The following is an 18,503-nucleotide window of genomic DNA, read 5'->3' on the forward strand; positions in this document are numbered from 1 at the left end:
AATATGATATGGCAAGGCACTTAACTCTGCTCCTGACATACCAGGCACTTTCTATGTCACATGTGTCCAATAAAAAAGTGTTTAAACTATCCTGGGAGGTACATAGCATATCCTCACATATTCCCAATATGCATAGCCATGTCACAGTCACTTTTGAACTATGCACGTGTTTGTGGGTGTGTCCCTTTTTTCGCACCTCACAGTCAGAGAGTGGTGTCTAAATATTTTGCTGTATCCACACTTATTGCGATACATCCAGGTCTCCGCTCCATTTCAACGTTATTTCCATAGGTGCGTCCCTCATCTCTCACATAAGGCTATTATTCTAGAGCAACATGAGCCGTCGTTTATTTATTTATTTGTTTGTATAGCACTGGGAACCCGCAAGCATCTGGGCGAGTTTCACAACTCTTGCTTCTCAAGACCCCGTATACCAATGAATCCCTCTGATACTACCAGTGCTCACACATCCCCAGCACTTCACTTATATCCTCCTGTATCCAGTCGCAGACATATTGGGCTTGCTCTTCTCCTTGCCATCACTGGAATTTGCAATGCTTTCGTTTCTTTCTGGTCTGCAACCAAATTCTATTGGCTGATATTACATGGCAACCACTCCTTCTGTGCTCCTATGACATCCACATGGTTTGGACACGATCTTCCTCAATGACACCACTGTGCATCTGTTTCTCCTTTTCCATGTATCTTGAATGGGCCTTGCACTCTGATTTCTTTAATGTTGGATACCACCTTATTTAACTCCTACATGCCCCAAATGCTTTCTATAGCCCAATTGATTTTCAGTGCACCATACGATCTTTGCCACAGCGGGGCTCATTAGGGGTTTGCTGGTATTCTGATGGTAAATCTGCCACAATACCAGAAAACGGATTTACTGATACCGCCACTTGCTCCATTGGTATTACCACTGGATTATGCATGGTGGTAGACAATGTTAGTCCACATTGCATGGTGTCCCATTGGACTCCGTTGGGGATTTTGCTAGTATTACAGGTGCTGGCTGGTAAGGTAGTGGAATGACCGTCAACCCTTAGCTGGATGTTAATCCGCCACCTTACTTGCAAACCCATAGTTAGCCGGTGCAGTAATGTGCCGGTATATGTTAATACCAGAATGTTATTACCGCCCCGGCCAACTCCTAATGATCCCCATAACTGTGTATATCTCAAACTAGTTTTCTACAACTGGGGCCAAACAGATTTCCCTTAAAAATGCTCTTGGTTTGCATATAACCTCACAGAAAAGTTGCAACAATGTTTATATTCAGTTTCAGCAGTAGGGCCTAACCTCTGAACTATGAGCTAATCATAAATTTTATAAAACATAACAATTACATCTGCCTTTTCCTCTGGGTCCAATAACAATGCAAACAGCTGCATGCAGCAGACTTTGCTTGTTTTTTTTATTTTTATAATTTGATATACCTGGGTAGCTGGAGACAGTTCACAGCATTTGGAAAGTCCAGTGGTCCGTTGTTGTCCATTTCAAAGATACTACAGTTTCGGGCGAAGTACTGCCAATCTTCCCATTCTGAATCAATGTCTTTCCTCCTTTGGATTTTCAGAGCCTCTGGTTGTGGGCTAAAGAACTGAATAACGATGAAAAACACCTGTGAATGGGTACAAAGTCATGAAAACTGTGTTAGCAAGATCTAGTTTATAAGCCCATCTCACAGTTATTATCTGCTACAAAAAGCAAAAGCCATAATGAGAAGAAAGAAGACAGGAAGTGGAATGGAATAAACACTTCATGATATGTTCCTACTGTGTTGGCCAACATGAGATCAAGTTGCAGTCGGGAAACGATATTTAGATGACAAATGAAGCTAATTTAGTAAAGATGCTCCACATGTATCTATCGACTCTTAAAGTGCACCCTCTGTTCCGGTGACTTGTGAAGTTGGATTAACCGAAATAAAATATTCCCTCATTCTCCAATCAGCAGTGTTGTATTGAATTTGGAATTCTTAGGCGCTGGCAGAATTGTATTAACCTATGCAAACATGTATGTGTATAATCTTTAAAAGAAGAACAAGCAAATGTATACTCATCTGTACCCCTTCAAGTAACAGTGCCACGATGCCCGAGGGCTGTTTGTGCGCTATACAATTGTAAAAAAAATTAAAATGGGGTAGGTGTTGAATAGATTGGGAGGAAAGCAGTTGCCATCGTTTAGGCATGTGAAAAACATGCTAGTAAACATCGGGCTTGAAGATGTATGGGGAGACCCCACTAAGCTTGGTATCATGTATAAATGTAGAATCAAGAACCATTTTAATGGCTGGGTTTGTGGGCAGGTGATTGACACTTTCTATGAAGGTAGCGTGGCAACTATTTGTTAGTCAAGAAAAATTGGAGACTGGAATCTATCACTGCAGTCCTCAGGCGAAAAGCAGTTTTGCCTAGGAATGTTGCCACTTGCTCAATTTTATGCCAAATGGGAAAAGGATTCTTCGTCCTCATCCTTATATCCTTTCTGTCCCAGCAAGATCGAGGGTAAAGTGCTTTATATCTTTCATTGTCCCACATATTTATCTGAGAGGTCCACATGGCTCAGACCAATGTGGATTCAGCTCAATGTAAGAACTATCTGTGCTGCTCTGGGAGGCATGAAACACTGCCCTCCTCATATGGTTGTGTGGCAGTCGTGACATTTCTCGCTTTTAAGAAAAGAGGATTTTTTTCTACCCGTAATGGTATTTATATGCTGTTCCTTGGTGTGATATACAGAACAAATGGTGCAATGGCCACTTCAAACTTATTGTCCTTTTGTGTTTTTATGACTGTATGTTTATTACGATTTTTCACGATCTTTCACGAAATAAGGAATATTTGTATTGTATTGTATATTTTTGTAAATATTTAGAAAAATGACAGCATGTCTACTTGCAGCAACATAGCAGCACTGGGCATTCAGGTTTGTCAAATGGGCAATTAAGAAACTCATTTTCAAGGCAATGGAGGATGCATTTAGTCCATTGGTGAAACGTTTACAAATGTGACACTAACAACCAAGGGGGGCCTGTAACAGTTCTTATTCACACCCACTTCAGTTATGGGCACAAGAAGACGGGATATCACGCATTTATAATAGTAAAAAAATCACAAACAGTGGTTAAAATCGAAGACAACAGATGGAGGTGCTTGGAACCTTTGAGTGAAAATTATCAACGTGTAATGTTGACCAACGAAGTCACAGGCTCAAAAAGAACATTGCTTGGGGTAGTGATGCTGTTAGCGCCCAGCCATTGACAATCTGAAATGTAAGTTTAAAAAATAAATCGATGATGACCACCGTCGCTTTGTAGTCAGTAGTCAGTTTTTGCCTCAACACAAACGGTGAGGTGGCACAGCAAGGGCCAGCAGTTGAAAGCTGAACATAAGTGAGGTATGGGCAGGTAATAGTTGCTATCAAAATGAAGAGACTGATGTCAAAGGGGAGCGGTTCAAGAGAAGGGTGAAAGCTGAAGGAACCCAGCATGGATGATGGAATTCTGTGAGCTGTCTGGTTCCATAGCCACATCAGAGGACAAAGTACCACAGGGCCTGGGTCCTGATTAAATTCATATTTTCCACTCTGCTAATCTTAGTTATCAACATGTGAGGTTCTAGTTCAATCCTGTGCTGGGTGGGTACCCAGGGAGGAAGAGTATGTCTAAAACCTGCCTTAAGAATTTTGCTTTATAGGACTTTTTTTTTAATGAAGGCAAGCAGGGAGGTCCCTCAGATCGGATCTTCCACAAGGAGATCACTGGTATCTGGGAAGTTTTTCTTAGATCATTCTTCCATTTGAAGTGAGTTTTATTAATGAGCAAGTCGATCGTAAAATGTGATTATCATAATCTATGAGCCACATTGATAATTTAATAGAATTTCATACTTTCTTTTCCAGATATCTGTCACATATCCAGGAGATTCCATTGGCTTGCTTTCCGCATACCTTACTAAATCTCAGTGGTACATGGCACCTGCCTTTGACCATAGCAGCCCTAGCAAGCTGAGAGTGAGGGGGTGGAGCAGATTTCTTTCAGCTCAAATTATTAAGTAGGTACATTGGCCCTCATTCTGACTCAGGCGTTAAGGGGTTTACGGCGCCGTAAACGGCGCCGACCCTTAACGCCTGATTACAAGGTTCCCTTTGCGGGATGGCTTTTAACGGCTGCTTTTTTGCAGCCGTTAAAATCCATGCCGCAAAGGGACCTTGGCGATAATTACGGCACCGTAATTTACGGTGCCGTAATTATCGCCTTTCCCCATTCCCATTATGCCCTATGGGGCGAAAATGGGAATGGGGAAGGGTAAAATGGGAAATGGGGATTTACCGCCCCACTCACCTTGGAATGGGGCGGTAAATCCACCAACCACCATGGCGTAAACATAGTTTACGCCATGGTGGTAAGGGTACGACCCAGGCGGTAACTTACCGCCTGGGTCGTAATGAGGGCCATTGTGTTTAAATGGGGAAGTGAGGTATGGAAATGTCAAAACATAATTCAAATCAATCAATTGATCACTGAGCTATTGTTTATGCAAATGTATGTATTTATTTACATGCAGGAAGAAAAATGCTCTTTTGATCACAAAAGAATGTACAATAGATAAAAAAATCGGATTTGACAGGAAGCAATGAGCTTCTTAAATTGGGGTGAGAGTGAGGAACATTCTGACCAGGTTGTTGAGTGGAGTAAATAGAACAGTCACCAGGGACAATAAATAAGTGGACATGTGGTGGACCATTATGGTGGTAGGTCAGAAATAGGAGACAGACCAGGGTTTACCATTTTAAAAGAATTTTATTAACATTATTGGAAAAATGACTAACTTTCCCTACTCTAAGGGTTTCCCTACCTAACAAAACTAAACTAATGTGCTTGTCATCTGGTCTCAAGTCAAAAGGAAAAGTCTCTCCTCTGTCTAAACTAAACTACTCTGAGCCTGCCACTTATACTAACTAACTAAAAACCAGGCAAATGATTCCCTTCTCCTGGGATTGTTTTTCAGCAGTTTAAATTCAATATCGGATTTTCAAATAGTTTGTTGCTATTTCTTGTGACAGTTCATTCCGTTCTCTTAGGCAACTTTTTCACATCCCTTTTATTCATTTCTCCTTGGTTTAAATTCCTTTTTCTGGGTGTATTAGCACATGTATTTGCTTTTTGTCTATTACTTTCAAGATGTCTGATAGTATGTCTTTGGCCAACACCAGTTTTCACAGTAGTATTTTTCTCTCTTATAGTTTTTTACACTCTGTTGTACCCATACCTTCTCACTGGGACATGCATGCTGTACCCAGTGACCAGGTTCCTTACTTTTATTATCCTTTCCTTCACTAGGACGAGTAGGCTGTGTCCCTGAATACTCGCTACTCTTCTTAGGTTATAACCATTCACTAGGACAAGTATGATGGGTCCCTATAAACTCTTCACTCTTCTCAGGTTTTACCCACTCACTGGGAGGAGTATGCAGTGTGCTTGAATACTCTTCACTCCCCTCAGGTTTTACCTAATCACTGGGAAGAGTAGGCTGTCATCAATCATTATATTTGTATCTCATCCTTAGACTAATATGATGCAGGCCCTCATTATCTGTGCCTCTTTCCCCGGGTCTTCCGCTTATATAGTATCACTCAGACACTGTCTTCTTCCCACTGTTCACCTGCATGATATGCAGCATTTCCTCTAGTTCCCAGGATACCCTGACCAGCTGATTCTAATCTCCTGTGTCTCTGGCTTTCATTCTCTGGCTCCTCCCCTTTGTATGTTGACGCTCTGGGGCTTCCCCAGTTTCTCATTGTAGTCACTTTTCAGTGTCAGTGTTATAATCGCTATGTATCTTTTGAGTTTCTTTGCCCTATACCTACTAGGTATTTAGTCTTCATCATCATTTCGGTTTTACTCATCTCAGTATTTGACAAGAACTTATCTTCTGTAATAACTTTACAACAACAGATGTAGGAGGATTCGGGTTTTCTGTCGACTGACCTAGATTGATCAGACTTCTGTGTCAGATGAAAAGGGAGTTCCTCACTAGAACAGGAGTCCTTGTCCCCGGGGGAAGGGGGAGTCTCTCCATGTGCGGTATCACTGCCGCCACCCCTAGGGGGAATGTTGCATAACAGGCTCAACTCCTTAGCCTCACAATGAAAGGCTCCCCCCTGGGGAGAAGTGATAGAATCCCCTAATTCTACACAACATACATAGAATAAGGGCAACCAACACTGGGCATTTTTAAGTGTGGGTATACTGCAAGTCCAGCTGTGCTCAGGATGTGTCCATCATGGGTGAAGTGCTAGAGTAGAGGCAGGTTAGAGGTGAGGGAAAAGTGTTAGTTAGCAGGCAGATTAGAGCTAGGTTAAGAGAGTAACTCAGAGGCGAGGAGGTAGGCTTGTAGTTTGGTTTTGAACAAATCCATGTGAACTGTTTATCCGATGTTCAAGGTAAGTTAATTCCATGCAAGTGGAGCAAGAATTGAGAAAGAGGAGAAGCACAAGAAAGTACAGGGAGGGTGAGGAGCCACAAGGGTAGTCAAGGATGCAAAGCAGAGATTACGAGAAGACTTGTAGAGTTGGATAGAGGAGACTAGATACAGTGGTGCCTTACCATGGATAGATTTCTGAACTAGGAGAAAATATTTAAATCTGGCCCTATTTTGAATTGTCAGCCATCCAGCCTGATGACGGTATGAGGAAGTAAGTGTGAAGTGAGCGAAGTTAATGATCTTGTAGAGAGGACAGAAAGCATAGTTGGGGAGACCAAATAGGATGCTGACACAGTAGTCCAGTTTAGTGAAGACAATAGGGGTTGAGAGGTGATTGGCGGTGTTGAAAGGAAGGAGGTGCCTGATTTTCCTATCCTAATATGTAGGAGGTTAATGCCAGCTGCTGTTCCAGTTTTGGAGATGAAAGTAGAGAAGGTGTGAGGTGGGTCATAGATAATGCTGAGGTTTCTAGCTGAAGAAGAGTAGGGGAGAGTGTCAGGTGGGAAGAGATGAGAGAGGGCCTTTGGCAGGGAAGAATAGCACCTCTGTTTTGGGAGAGTTAACACCAGAGAGTGCAAAGACATCTAATATTTAATGGCAAAGAGACAGTTGGAAATCTTGATAGCGAGATCAGAGTTCAGGAAACTAGAAGAAGAAGATTTGGGTGTCATCTGCAAAGGGTTGGTACAAGAACCAAAGGGAGGAGATTAGTGTACCAAGATCAGAGGTGTAGAGTGTAAAGAGGAGCTGACCCCAGAGGGTGCCTTGTGGAACACCAACAGTTAGAGGAGTGAGTTGAGAGGTGTTGTTGCTCAAGAAGACAGAGAATTGGCGAGAATTATTCATGGCAGACTTTCATTTGTAATATCACAGATACCATAAAACAATCATGAAGAGGTCAAACTTTATCTGAAGAAAGATTTGAGTGTAACTCTCTCTCTACTTCCACCACAAGGTACCCATTATGTTTACTGAAGAAGTGGAGTGGATATCGTATTAGTGGGCAATCCACCACAAAATAAATAGTGACACATGAAGTGGGATATTTGGTATGCAGGTGCCAGAAGCATAGCATTCATGCACTGACTTATAGAATCAGTCAAGTGTGGTCCAACAACACCCCATTAACAACCCCAGGTGTCTGTTTCTTCCAGGTAGAGCTAGTGATGGCCAAAATGAAGGCAAGGGTAACACACTGAGTGAGTATAGGGATCAAGCTTGGCCTACCAATCTCTTTAGTTAACTGACTTTATGACATTCAAAGGTGATTCAGATGTGTGCGATTCTCCCCTTACCAGCATCAATATTATTTCAAATGTGTCAAATTAATAAGATGAGTTCTTTAGACACTTTAGACAGAAATAGGCCACATGGGATCTGTGGGCATGGCTTTTCATTCGGTGTGTGGGTGGGAAGGCCAAAGACCGTGCCTTGGCATAGTGTCTTCAGGACATTGCCATATGCCATGTCCTTCGAGCACTGCGTTCAGGTCACTGTGCCTGGAATATGGCCACATGCCCTTTCCTTTAGACTCTGAAGCTCAGGTAGCACAGTTAAGGTACTGAAAATGAAAATAAACCCACACACATTCTCAAATCAAGTTATTGTTCGCTGCATTGATTATAATATACAGAGGCATTAAAAAGAGAGAGGTCCACATCCTTGAAAGAAAATGAATGTCAGAGACATTATGGTTATGATACAACATATAAACACACAGACGTATTGCAGCTATGATTACTATTACAACTGTAACTTGCCCTGCCATGCACCACATCATAATTAACTTCAACATATTAACTCCATGTTCCTAGAGGGTGCAGCACCTACGTGGCATGGCCTGGGGCTATGCCTAATCATTGCAAAGTGTGTGTGTGTGTGTAGGCTACGGCTATGTCTGAGCTATAGGAGTAGGCCATAAGTGTTTACTCCTTCGATGGAGACATCTAATGGGTTTTGGACACATGTCATGAAAAAGGTGTCATATGCACAGGGCATGGAATCGATGATTCCCTCTGCGACGAGAGAATAGTGATAATGTTCCTGAGGGCATGGCTCCACAGACAATGCCACTGCAATGATACATGGCTGATGGATACTGAGAAGATGGATATTATTGAAAAAGACAAGACCATAGGACAGAGGCAGTGTGTGTGTGCCATAGCCTTGGTGAAATATTGACAAGGGAAATTGATATGATACATGATATGATTGGTTATTGATAACGCACTTAATACCTAGAGGTTTCCAAGCGCACACCTGGGGCTTCGAACCTGTGTTATTCCGTGTTGTCTTGCTTCCAAGGGGGGCACGGTGCCACTGAGCTATCCTCCTGTGACATTAGCGCAGGGTGTACCCACAAAGCATTCCAAGGAAGCCATACTCGTGGCCTGCAGGTCATGCCACAGACCACCCGCTGTTGATAATCCTTATATGGGTAATGTGTACGGAAAATGGATGCCAGACAAGCGCTTAGCCCATTACCCCCTGTGCCATAGTCATATTGATATGCTGAAAATGTCAGTGGCAATGCCATATATGATGTCGTCAGTGTTTGTACATCAAAGTAACAAGAAAAAAAAGCATGCATCTGTTTCAAATTAACATTAAAAACATTTTAAACATATTAAACATAGTAATTTCTAATAATAACAAAAATGATATTGAGAGTATTTACCTGATACTGTCCATTTTCCAAATCAATGACAATATCCACTCCATCGTTAACATTTGAAATATTTGCAAATGTCAAAGAAATCCACGAAGTCTCAATATCATCGTCGTTAATATAAGCCACAGGGTGAGCATCAGGGTGCAGCCTCAGTACTCGGTCATTGGTTGTGTCAGGTGCCCCATTGGGAATGCAGTGCCTCTGAGCCAAAGGATGCACGCGTGGGTGGCTGCCAGGGCACCGGCATTCTGACTGCGCGTGCAGGTGGGGGAGCGTGCCAGAAAAAGCTTCCAAGATTTCTCTGCAACAGGAAACATGAGAGAAAGTCGTCAGTAGGATCATATATAAGGAAGAACGTCAGCAAAGACCATCAGAAATCGAAAATAAGGACAACCTTGAGTTGTAAATTAGTGCACCACAGAGAATTCTGCTTGTACTACCAATCAGTAAGTATCAGTGGCTTTGGTATTATGTAATACTGGTGGCATGACATTACAGATGGTAAATGCGGATCAGGGTTATATCACTCAATATACATTCTGCTAGAGGAAGAAACATGTTCCTACGTTGTCAGCAACTAAGTAAATAGAGATCAGGGTATCGCTTTACCAATAGTGACAAAAGAAATATCACAGGTCATAACAGTTGCATTCATAACGCGCCTAGAAACACTTGTGTATAGGCGCGTTATAAATGCCATATCATATCATATAATTTCAGGGGCATTTCAGGAGCGGACATTGGGCTCGGGCAGGACACACCACTCCAGCGTTACCTATGTGTGTCCACTTTTCACACTGCAGTTTATGACTTTTACTTTCTCCAAAATTCAGACCCATGCTCAGTTTCCCCACTATAAGAAAGGAATCGATCAGACTCACCTAACAAAGCACTCCATGTTGAGAAGCCCTTATTTAAGTCCAATATGACAACCCCTTGCTATACCCTGAGCCCAAATTGGAAACTAAGAAATGCATTCAAGCTGAGCTGAGCTCCAATCATCTATACAGCCACTCCTTCTTGGGAAAAGTCAGAGTAAAGCCACTTCTCATCTTAGTTCACTTCTTAATTACCATACACACTCTGGATCCCCACGGTCCCTAGCTAATCACAGAACGCCAATGCTCCCTGTGCACTTTTTCTCTGCTTTATAATAGAATCCTGTATGTTTTCCGTGGGTACAGGGACATGCTAATGGATTCATTTCTAATACATTAAATGCTCTAACAAAGGTTAGGAGTACATGGCAATCTTGCCACCGACCTCAACTCAGTACAGTTACAGCAGAGCTCAAAAGATTTCAAATTCCACCACCAAGGAATTCTGGTACTTGTAGCTTATTGTTTAGTACAGCAAATCCACGAATTAAAACAAAAACAAGATTGGACGGCATGATCACACGCGAAATGGGTATCTTCAAAGCCATGTTGTACATCGCCAGCATTTCTGACATTATTTCTTCAGTTTGATGCTGTTGAGGTGCAGGACCAAAAAAAATGCTTTTTAGTGTATTTAGGTTTGCAGCACAAGATGTAAAATGTTACAATCTCACAAGCTGCCACCTCATCTAACAATAATCATGTTAAATCAAAAATAGGATCAATTCGGAATATACCATTTTAACATACAAGGTGGGTGCACAGAGGACAAGTTTTAAAGCTAAAGACTGCCACTTTCTCAAAACGCTATAGTGGATTTCGCTTGAGGTTCAAACGGCAGATATCCTTTCAATGACTTTTTCAAGCAGCTTTAGAGTCAAATAACTAGGACATCTCCTCTGTTCTCTTGCTCTCCATTGTTCATGAGACTCTCCACTTTTGGTTTTGCAGGCCACCTCCTCTCACTCTCTTGGTCTGGTCCCTTGAGCACAACTCCCAATCAGAAAGCATGTGGGATGCATTGACCCATTAGGCTCTGCCCTGCGACATCACTGTGTGCTGCTTTGTCCAGGAACAGCAGAATGGCTGCCAAAAAGCCCTATGCGTGCTACAAATCTCTGAGAAGTGCGCAGGGAAACCGGAAAAATAGGCTGCCAATCTATTTTGCCTGTGTCAGTGGTAGAACAGGGGACCACACTGCCAAAACATGTCATTGGGCTGCCCACAGAGTGAAATGGAACTACCTGAAAAGGCAGTGCTTCATTGCCAGGAAAACCCAGAAGTGCTCTAAAATCCGTTTTCCCTTGGCTGTTGAAATTGCAAAATCATGTGTGTCTACTGTTGAAAATGTAAGGTTTATTTTAGCAAAGACAATTTTAAACAAAGTGTTTTAAAGTGAACGGATGACAGCCAGAGGACTTCAAAGCACATTCCACAGTTTGCTCCAACAAAGGCAGCTCTCCTGCTTCTCAGCAAAGCCAGGCAATCTCAGTTAGATTCTAATAAAAACGGGGAGGAGATTTTGCTTTGCTTCTCTGGGGAGAGATAATAGACTTCCTGGACTGAAACAGAATGCAAATTCAGGTGTCAACAGAAACTCACTGCTAGCAGGAAGAGAGGCTGGGATTGCTATGGGCCCAGCAGAACCATGGGGGCGGGACCAGACAGATTTGTGTATCTTAACCCACACGAAAATATATTTTTGAAAAAGACTCACAGAGAACTGTGCAAAATTTGTAAAAATCTGTAAAATATAGGTTGTTAACATGAAAAATCTGCTCACAGTTTGAAAATACTGTGCTATGGTCAGAGACAGGACTACCGAAATTGTAATTTTATAGCAATTGTGATGATGCTAGAAATATGAAACTTCACAGGATTATGCCCAGATGTCGTACACATATATGTAGAAAAATGTGGACAGATCTGACATTGGGTACCCAACCAAAAGCGCGGAAATCTGTCAAATCTTAACTAAAGCTCTCACCGAGATGGAACTCGGACAGATACTTGCTCTACTAAATCTGTGAGGTAAATATGTATTGCTAGCAAGTTGGTTGTATTGTAAATATGATTTATATGAAAAATAGATTTACTGTACAGAAACAAAGGGGAGGTACTCCCTGGGTTGTAAAATACAGCATCATCATGGCACCAGAGTTCCTTCTCAAATCAGGAGAGAGGACAGATTTGTTAAGCGATATTCAATCAACACTACAGCTAAGTCAATGCCTAGGGATGCTGAGGAAAACCCTTATTGATGCATTTTTATGTCCAGTTCAGTACTCTGGATGACAACCCTTGTATAACACCCCCCTCTTAGAATCCCCCTGACCCAACTGAGCCAAGAAGTAGGTTTGTTTTGCAAATTAAAAGGTTTATTTGAAAATTTAAACAATATACATATATATATATATATATATATATCACACTTGTATAAATAAATTGATAATGGATATTACACTTGTGAATATGAGCAGTAATCAGCAAGAGGTAACTTATGAATAGGAACAGAAGAATAAGGTGGGAAAGAATGCTTTATATGGTTCAAGGAAACGCAATAATGAATGAAATGCAGTACAGAAAATGACTTGATATGGCTTCAACAAAAGACAATGGCCCTCATTACGACCCTGGCGGAAATCAACTGACATGACCGCCATAGCGTAAATAGCGTTTCCGCCACTGCACGACGGAGGAAAGTGCGGCTAATTCTGACCCATCTGGCACGAGCATTACGCCATGGCGGCAGTGCAAAGTCCGCGATGGCGGAAATGACCCCAAAACGCCCCTTACCGCCGTCGTACGTCGCCCTAGGTGCAATTCCGCCACCCATCTTAGCGGTCACCGTAATGAGCGGACAGCGCAAAATACGGTCACCGTAAATATACGGAAACGGAAGTAAAAACATGGGGCCAGAACGGGAAACAGCACGCCGTACACCTATAAAATCAGAATCCCAACACAACCATTAAAAATCCGACCCTGAGACACATCCCAACCCGTTAGCCACCCTAGTTAAAAAAATAAATATGGGAAAAGTTGCTAAAAAAGCGTGCGACCGCAAGCGGCAGGTCCACTTCTCCCACGAGGAACTCACAGTGCTCACAGAGACCCTCCAGGAGAACGCTGCCGTCGTCTTCTCGACGCAAATGATCAGGACGGCACTTGCGAACAAGAAGGCCATATGAGCGCTGGTGGCACAGCGGGTAAGTGCGGTGGGGACCGCACCCCGCAACCCACAGCAATGCAGAAAGCGATGGGACGACCTACGGATACGCGTCCGGAGCATACTCTCTGCCAACCGGAACATTGCCACAGCTACCGGGGGAGGATCGGAATCACCCATCAAGTTGACCCCCTGGGAAGAAATCTGTGCCTCCACCATTGGAATGGAGAGCATAGAGGGAGTCGGAGGGATGGAGAAAGGAGTGCAGACATCAGAAGAATCAGGTAGGTGGCCCAAATGAAACTATGCCAAATCCACAATTACCAACCATGTGAAGTACCATGTGTCCCCATAGTGCACTAGAAACACATGTCCAGGAGAACGACCACGTACATTGCCATGACAGCGCCCCTTAAAAGTCAGATTAAATAAATAAATATTTAAAAATCCCAAAAACACACTCTACATGTGCAGCATGCACACCCTAACTGCAGACTGCAAAATAACTGCATCCCCAATGCACACAAAAATGAGACCACCTCCAAGGCCCTGACCCAAATCACCCCCAGGTACCACCCCAATGCATGTGATACAATTGCCATTACAATTACCACAGACCCATGAATAACGCTCGCCCTCCTTTACTCCACCACAGGGTCCGATTCCAACGACGAGCTTCAGGACACCCCTACCAGCACACCTGCAAAGAGGGCCAAGACCAACGGCCAAAGACCCTCCACCTCAGCTGCATGGATCAAGACACGGCAGCAGCACAAATCGAGTGGCAGCACACTGGAGGGGACATCAACAGGCACCCCAGCAGCCAGCATGTCCACAACAGCAGCACCACAGGTCCCCCCAATGGATGCCACAGAAGGCACTGCTTCTGGTGGCAGCAGCACCACAGGTGACACTGCATTCATGCCAGCATGCTCCGACACAGAAAACGGTGCTGCCGAAGTAGGACACATCCATGACCTGTCTCAATCCCCCTGTTTGTATCATCCCGTACACCATGAGGAAACCACGCTGGGGCACCCACAAGACGACGACTGGCCAACCCCCACAAGGCCTGTTGCAAGGCAACATGAGGCGTCCAGCCCCTCTGTGACACCACCGCAAATGGGCATGGCCCAGCAGAGGCAACAGTCCCTCGAGCAGATGATAGTGCAACAGCAGCAAATGGCCACGCTCCTCAAGGAGCATGCTGATGAATGTGGGGGTTCTAAGGCAGCCATTGAAACATCTACTGAGACACTTAGGGCAGAAATGGAGCGTAGTACAGAGACACTAAGGGCACAAATGGAGAGAAGTACCGAGAGCCTGAGGGGACAAATGGAGAGAAGTACCGAGAGCCTGAGGGGACAAATGGAGAGAAGCACCGAGAGCCTGAGGGGGGAACTGCATGCAACGTCCAAAGACGTATGTGGTGAACTTGCCGCTGTGCGCCGTGTGCTCACTGAGCTCTCACAAACCCTTAGGGACATGCATGGACGTGAGCAGGCAGAGACATCATCCGTTGCAAGTTCCGTCCAGGGCAGCCCCCAACGTAGATCTGGGAGGAACCGGCGCTCCACAGGCAGGGGTGCCCCTGATACCCAGAGAGGGGGCTTGCAATAGCGTCTGCCCACTGACAATGAGCGTCATTGGACACTGGTGTTCGGGGGGGTAGGAGGGTGGAGGGGGTGTGTTGTGCTTCTTTGGGTGGCGGGTCGATTGGGTGTGTAATGTCATTTCACATCTGCAATACAATTCTTCATATTCATCCAATGAGATGTGTGGACATTGATCTCTGTGTACGAGGCCTATCTTGGCGTACAGTCCACATTGTGCATGTTCCAGACACACACAGTGCCACAAGTCCCGTGTCCATGTAACAGCCACCAGACGTGAGTGCTAGAAGCATGCATCTATGAGATTCTGACGTAATTCACGGGCCTCCTGTGCCTCGCGGACCCCTTGAGGTGCTGCCACATCCCCACCCTCATCATGACCATCTTCAGGTGCTAGCAGTTCTGCGTCGGGGGGCATGGCCACATTCCTACGTACGCACATGTTGTGTAGCATGATACATGCCATGACCATCTTTGCCACCTTCTCATGGCGGTACAGGAGTGCCCCGCCAGACCTGCTGAGGCAGCGGAAACGAGCCTTCAGTAGGCCGATTGCCTGTTCTATGACCACACGGGTACGTGAGTGGGCATGGTTGTAGTCCTCCTCATGCTGGTCCTGTGGGTTCCGGATTGGTGTAAGGAGCCATCTCTTCAGTGGATACCCGCCATCACCTGTATGTGGACAACAAAGGATGTTTGTGGAATGTCATTGCTACGTACGCATCCCCCCCTTCCTGCCAGGTCATTGACGCATCACCTACCCCACATACTCATGCATTAAATGAGACTCACCGAGTAGCCAGGATCGGCGCCCTGCGTGTCGCTCCATGTAGCGTGGTATTCTAGAGTTCCGCAAGACCATGGAATCATGTGTTGATCCTGGAAATCGGGCAGAACAATGTGTAAAGATCCTGTTGGAGTCACACACCATTTGTACATTGATAGAATGATATTGTTTCCGATTGCGGTACTGGGCCTCCATGGCATGTGGGACAACCAATTCCACATGGGTGCAGTCGATGGCACCAATGCAACCCGGTATGCCGCCAAGTGCATGGAATCCCACTTTTGTGTTTGTAAGCTCCTGCTCCGAGCGTGGTAAAGTGATGTAGTCGTCTGAGTGCTTCAGGAGGGCATCAAGCACTTGGAATAGTGTCCGTGAGAATAGGGGCTGTGAAATGCCATGCAACTGTCCGACTGTGTGCTGGTAGGTGCCTGTGGCCAGGAAGTGGAGTACAGACACCACCTTCAGTAGGGGTGGGATGGCGGTTGGGCTATCTATCATGCTGACAAGGTCAGCGTGTGTCATGTCGACAATGGCGGTTATGGTGTCCCAGTCCAAACGGTAGAGGGTGTGGATCTGCTCAGCTGTGAGGTTGAACGGATTAGCTCGGAGGCGTGGGATTGCGGGCTGCCTGCGTGGTGGTAGTGGCTGTGCTGGTGGGGCTTGCTGGCCATGCCTTGCCCTCCTCCTCCTCCTCCTCCTCCTCCTGCGTCTCCTCTGTGCGGCCGGTTGTTGTAGTAGTTGGCGTTCGTCTTCTTCTTGAAGTTGGAGTACTTGCAGTGCAATCAGGTCCCCCAGGCCCAACATCGCTAGTCCTGCCGGTAGCATCCTGGAGTGGGTGTGGTTGTGGGAGGGGTTTGGGTATGCAATTTATGTGTTTTCAGGCTGTATAGCCTTCACCTGTGGTGATTCATTCCACCTGTGTCAGCTGCAATGCCTTCCGTGCGAGCACGTCCCGCACACGACGCTGCAATTCGATGCATGGCATCTTGCATTTGCATTCATGTTCTTAATCCCGAAGGCTGTGGAATATTGGTTTATATGTTAATTCTGCTATGGTCCCATTGTTGCACATACGATATTTGCATTCGCGAGCAGACTTGTGAAGGGTCAGTGGAATGTAGTGCTCGATCAACGGTGGACCCTCATGCAGCACTGTACTGACGTTCACCGATGGCGGGGAGTCCCATCAGTGATTGAGGCCAGTTACCATTTTCACACACAGCCGCACTGCATAGATGTATTTGTGAATACAAGCGTTCACAGATGCCTTTTCAACGTGATGTTGCAAATTAGGAATTCGAAGGACAGCGCTTTCGGTTTTCAACTAGCGGCGTGGAGACGCCCACAGGTCTGACTGGAAATGTAACGTTCTATTGTTGAATGTCCTTGGGACAGGGCCCATGACAGGAATGCAATGATTGATATGATTTGAATGGGATGCGCTATAGCGTAGTGGACGATAAGGCAGGACGTTCCCAAATACATGTGACTTCACTACACAAGGAATCCGGGCAGGAGCACAGTGGATTTTGAAGGCTGCATTACGCACAGACTCAATGGAAATTTCGAATGTTATGTGAGTGAATATTCAGGCGTTTTCATTACGGGATGAGGGAATGATGAATGGATGCATGGAAAGATGATTTAATTGGGAGTCTGCCATGTACATGGCTATTTGGAATCTATCCCCTTCCCCTGCGCTATGTGATGCAAGGCTGCCATAGTGGGACCATCGTCTGTCTGCCCTTGTTGAACCCTCCCTGTCTCGACGCGCCTTCAATCACTTGTGTCTATGCACGTTGATGATCCCATCTGATGGATCCTGTTCTGACAGGCGCATGCACACAGACACTCGTTTGAAATAGTGTATTCACCTCGATTTGTGTCGTAATGATTCGCAAGTGATTTTTGGGTGCAATTGATCCTTATGAGTGGGCTAGCATGCATATGGTTGTAGGTTTGGTGTGTTGAATGAAGTGAGTAATACATATGAAGTTCGGATGCCCATACTATCATTTTTTTCATTTGGGTGACAGGTATCTCCTCCCCTTCTGCCGCTGCCATCTGTACGCCACTCCTGCAGATGGCTTCTACAGTCGACACCTGCAGCTTCGAGTTAATCAGTGGAGCACCATTACGATCTTATGGGACGATCGCCAATGGCCCACATGCCCTTACGCAGTACTAGTGGCTAGGTGCAGCATACCTAGCTTCCAGCTGGACTAGTGCCTACTTCATGGGACGGGCCTGCGGTCCTAGGCGCTTCCATGTTGCCTTTTTGGACGTGGATGTAGCCCCTGTGTGCCATGAAGGTACAGGGCGTCACACATGGGGAAGCTGGTCATTTATTGCGGATGTAGCCCACAGTAATGCTGATCATTTGTGAGTTTATGCTCAAATGGCTGTATGGGCTTGGTGATTTTGATGTGCATTAAATTTATATTCAGATATTAACCGTGTAGCGTTATTCTTTGCTAGTAATGTGGCATATTCCGATTTGTGGCGCGATGTATTGTGAGGTGTTCTGCATTGGGTTCCGGCTTCTGGGTACAGTTGTGTGGTACGTGCTTATGCTGATGTTTGGTTTGACTACTGGCATGTGTACAGGGCTGGTGCAGTCTCCCTCAGGTTACTGCTTTGACTGTTGGTTTACACTGGTGGCAAGCGATGGGGGACTGTTGTTGTTTTGTGTCATGGAATTTTCAGTTCATTTTCGTGTACTTGCACCTTCAGATGCCTGTGCTGCATCAGTACAGCAATGGTGTGTTGCCAATTGTGGATGGCCACTCACAGGGCACTTGGGGCCCCTGCATGCATTTGTTCGTTGGCATGCATGGGTGACTTGTACATTTCACTGGTTGCATGGTGGGACTGCATTGCGCCTACGA

General features: G+C 45.0%; 1 protein-coding gene across 1 annotated transcript in view; it reads right to left on the reverse strand.

Moving 5' to 3' along the window:
• The window catches only part of USH2A (usherin), a 4,817,015-nt gene that overhangs the window by 4,531,494 nt on the left and 267,018 nt on the right, over positions 1 to 18,503 (reverse strand). The window contains exons 6-7 of the mRNA XM_069608572.1: positions 9,175 to 9,469; positions 1,446 to 1,630 (exon numbers count right to left, since the gene is read on the reverse strand). Coding sequence (XP_069464673.1) covers positions 1,446 to 1,630; positions 9,175 to 9,469 — 480 coding nt within the window. The remainder of the gene's footprint in view (positions 1 to 1,445; positions 1,631 to 9,174; positions 9,470 to 18,503) is intronic.

Source organism: Ambystoma mexicanum, chromosome 4q (assembly GCF_040938575.1).
Source record: "Ambystoma mexicanum isolate Mex_15411 chromosome 4q, UKY_AmexF1_1, whole genome shotgun sequence".
Lineage (NCBI taxonomy): Eukaryota > Metazoa > Chordata > Amphibia > Caudata > Ambystomatidae > Ambystoma > Ambystoma mexicanum.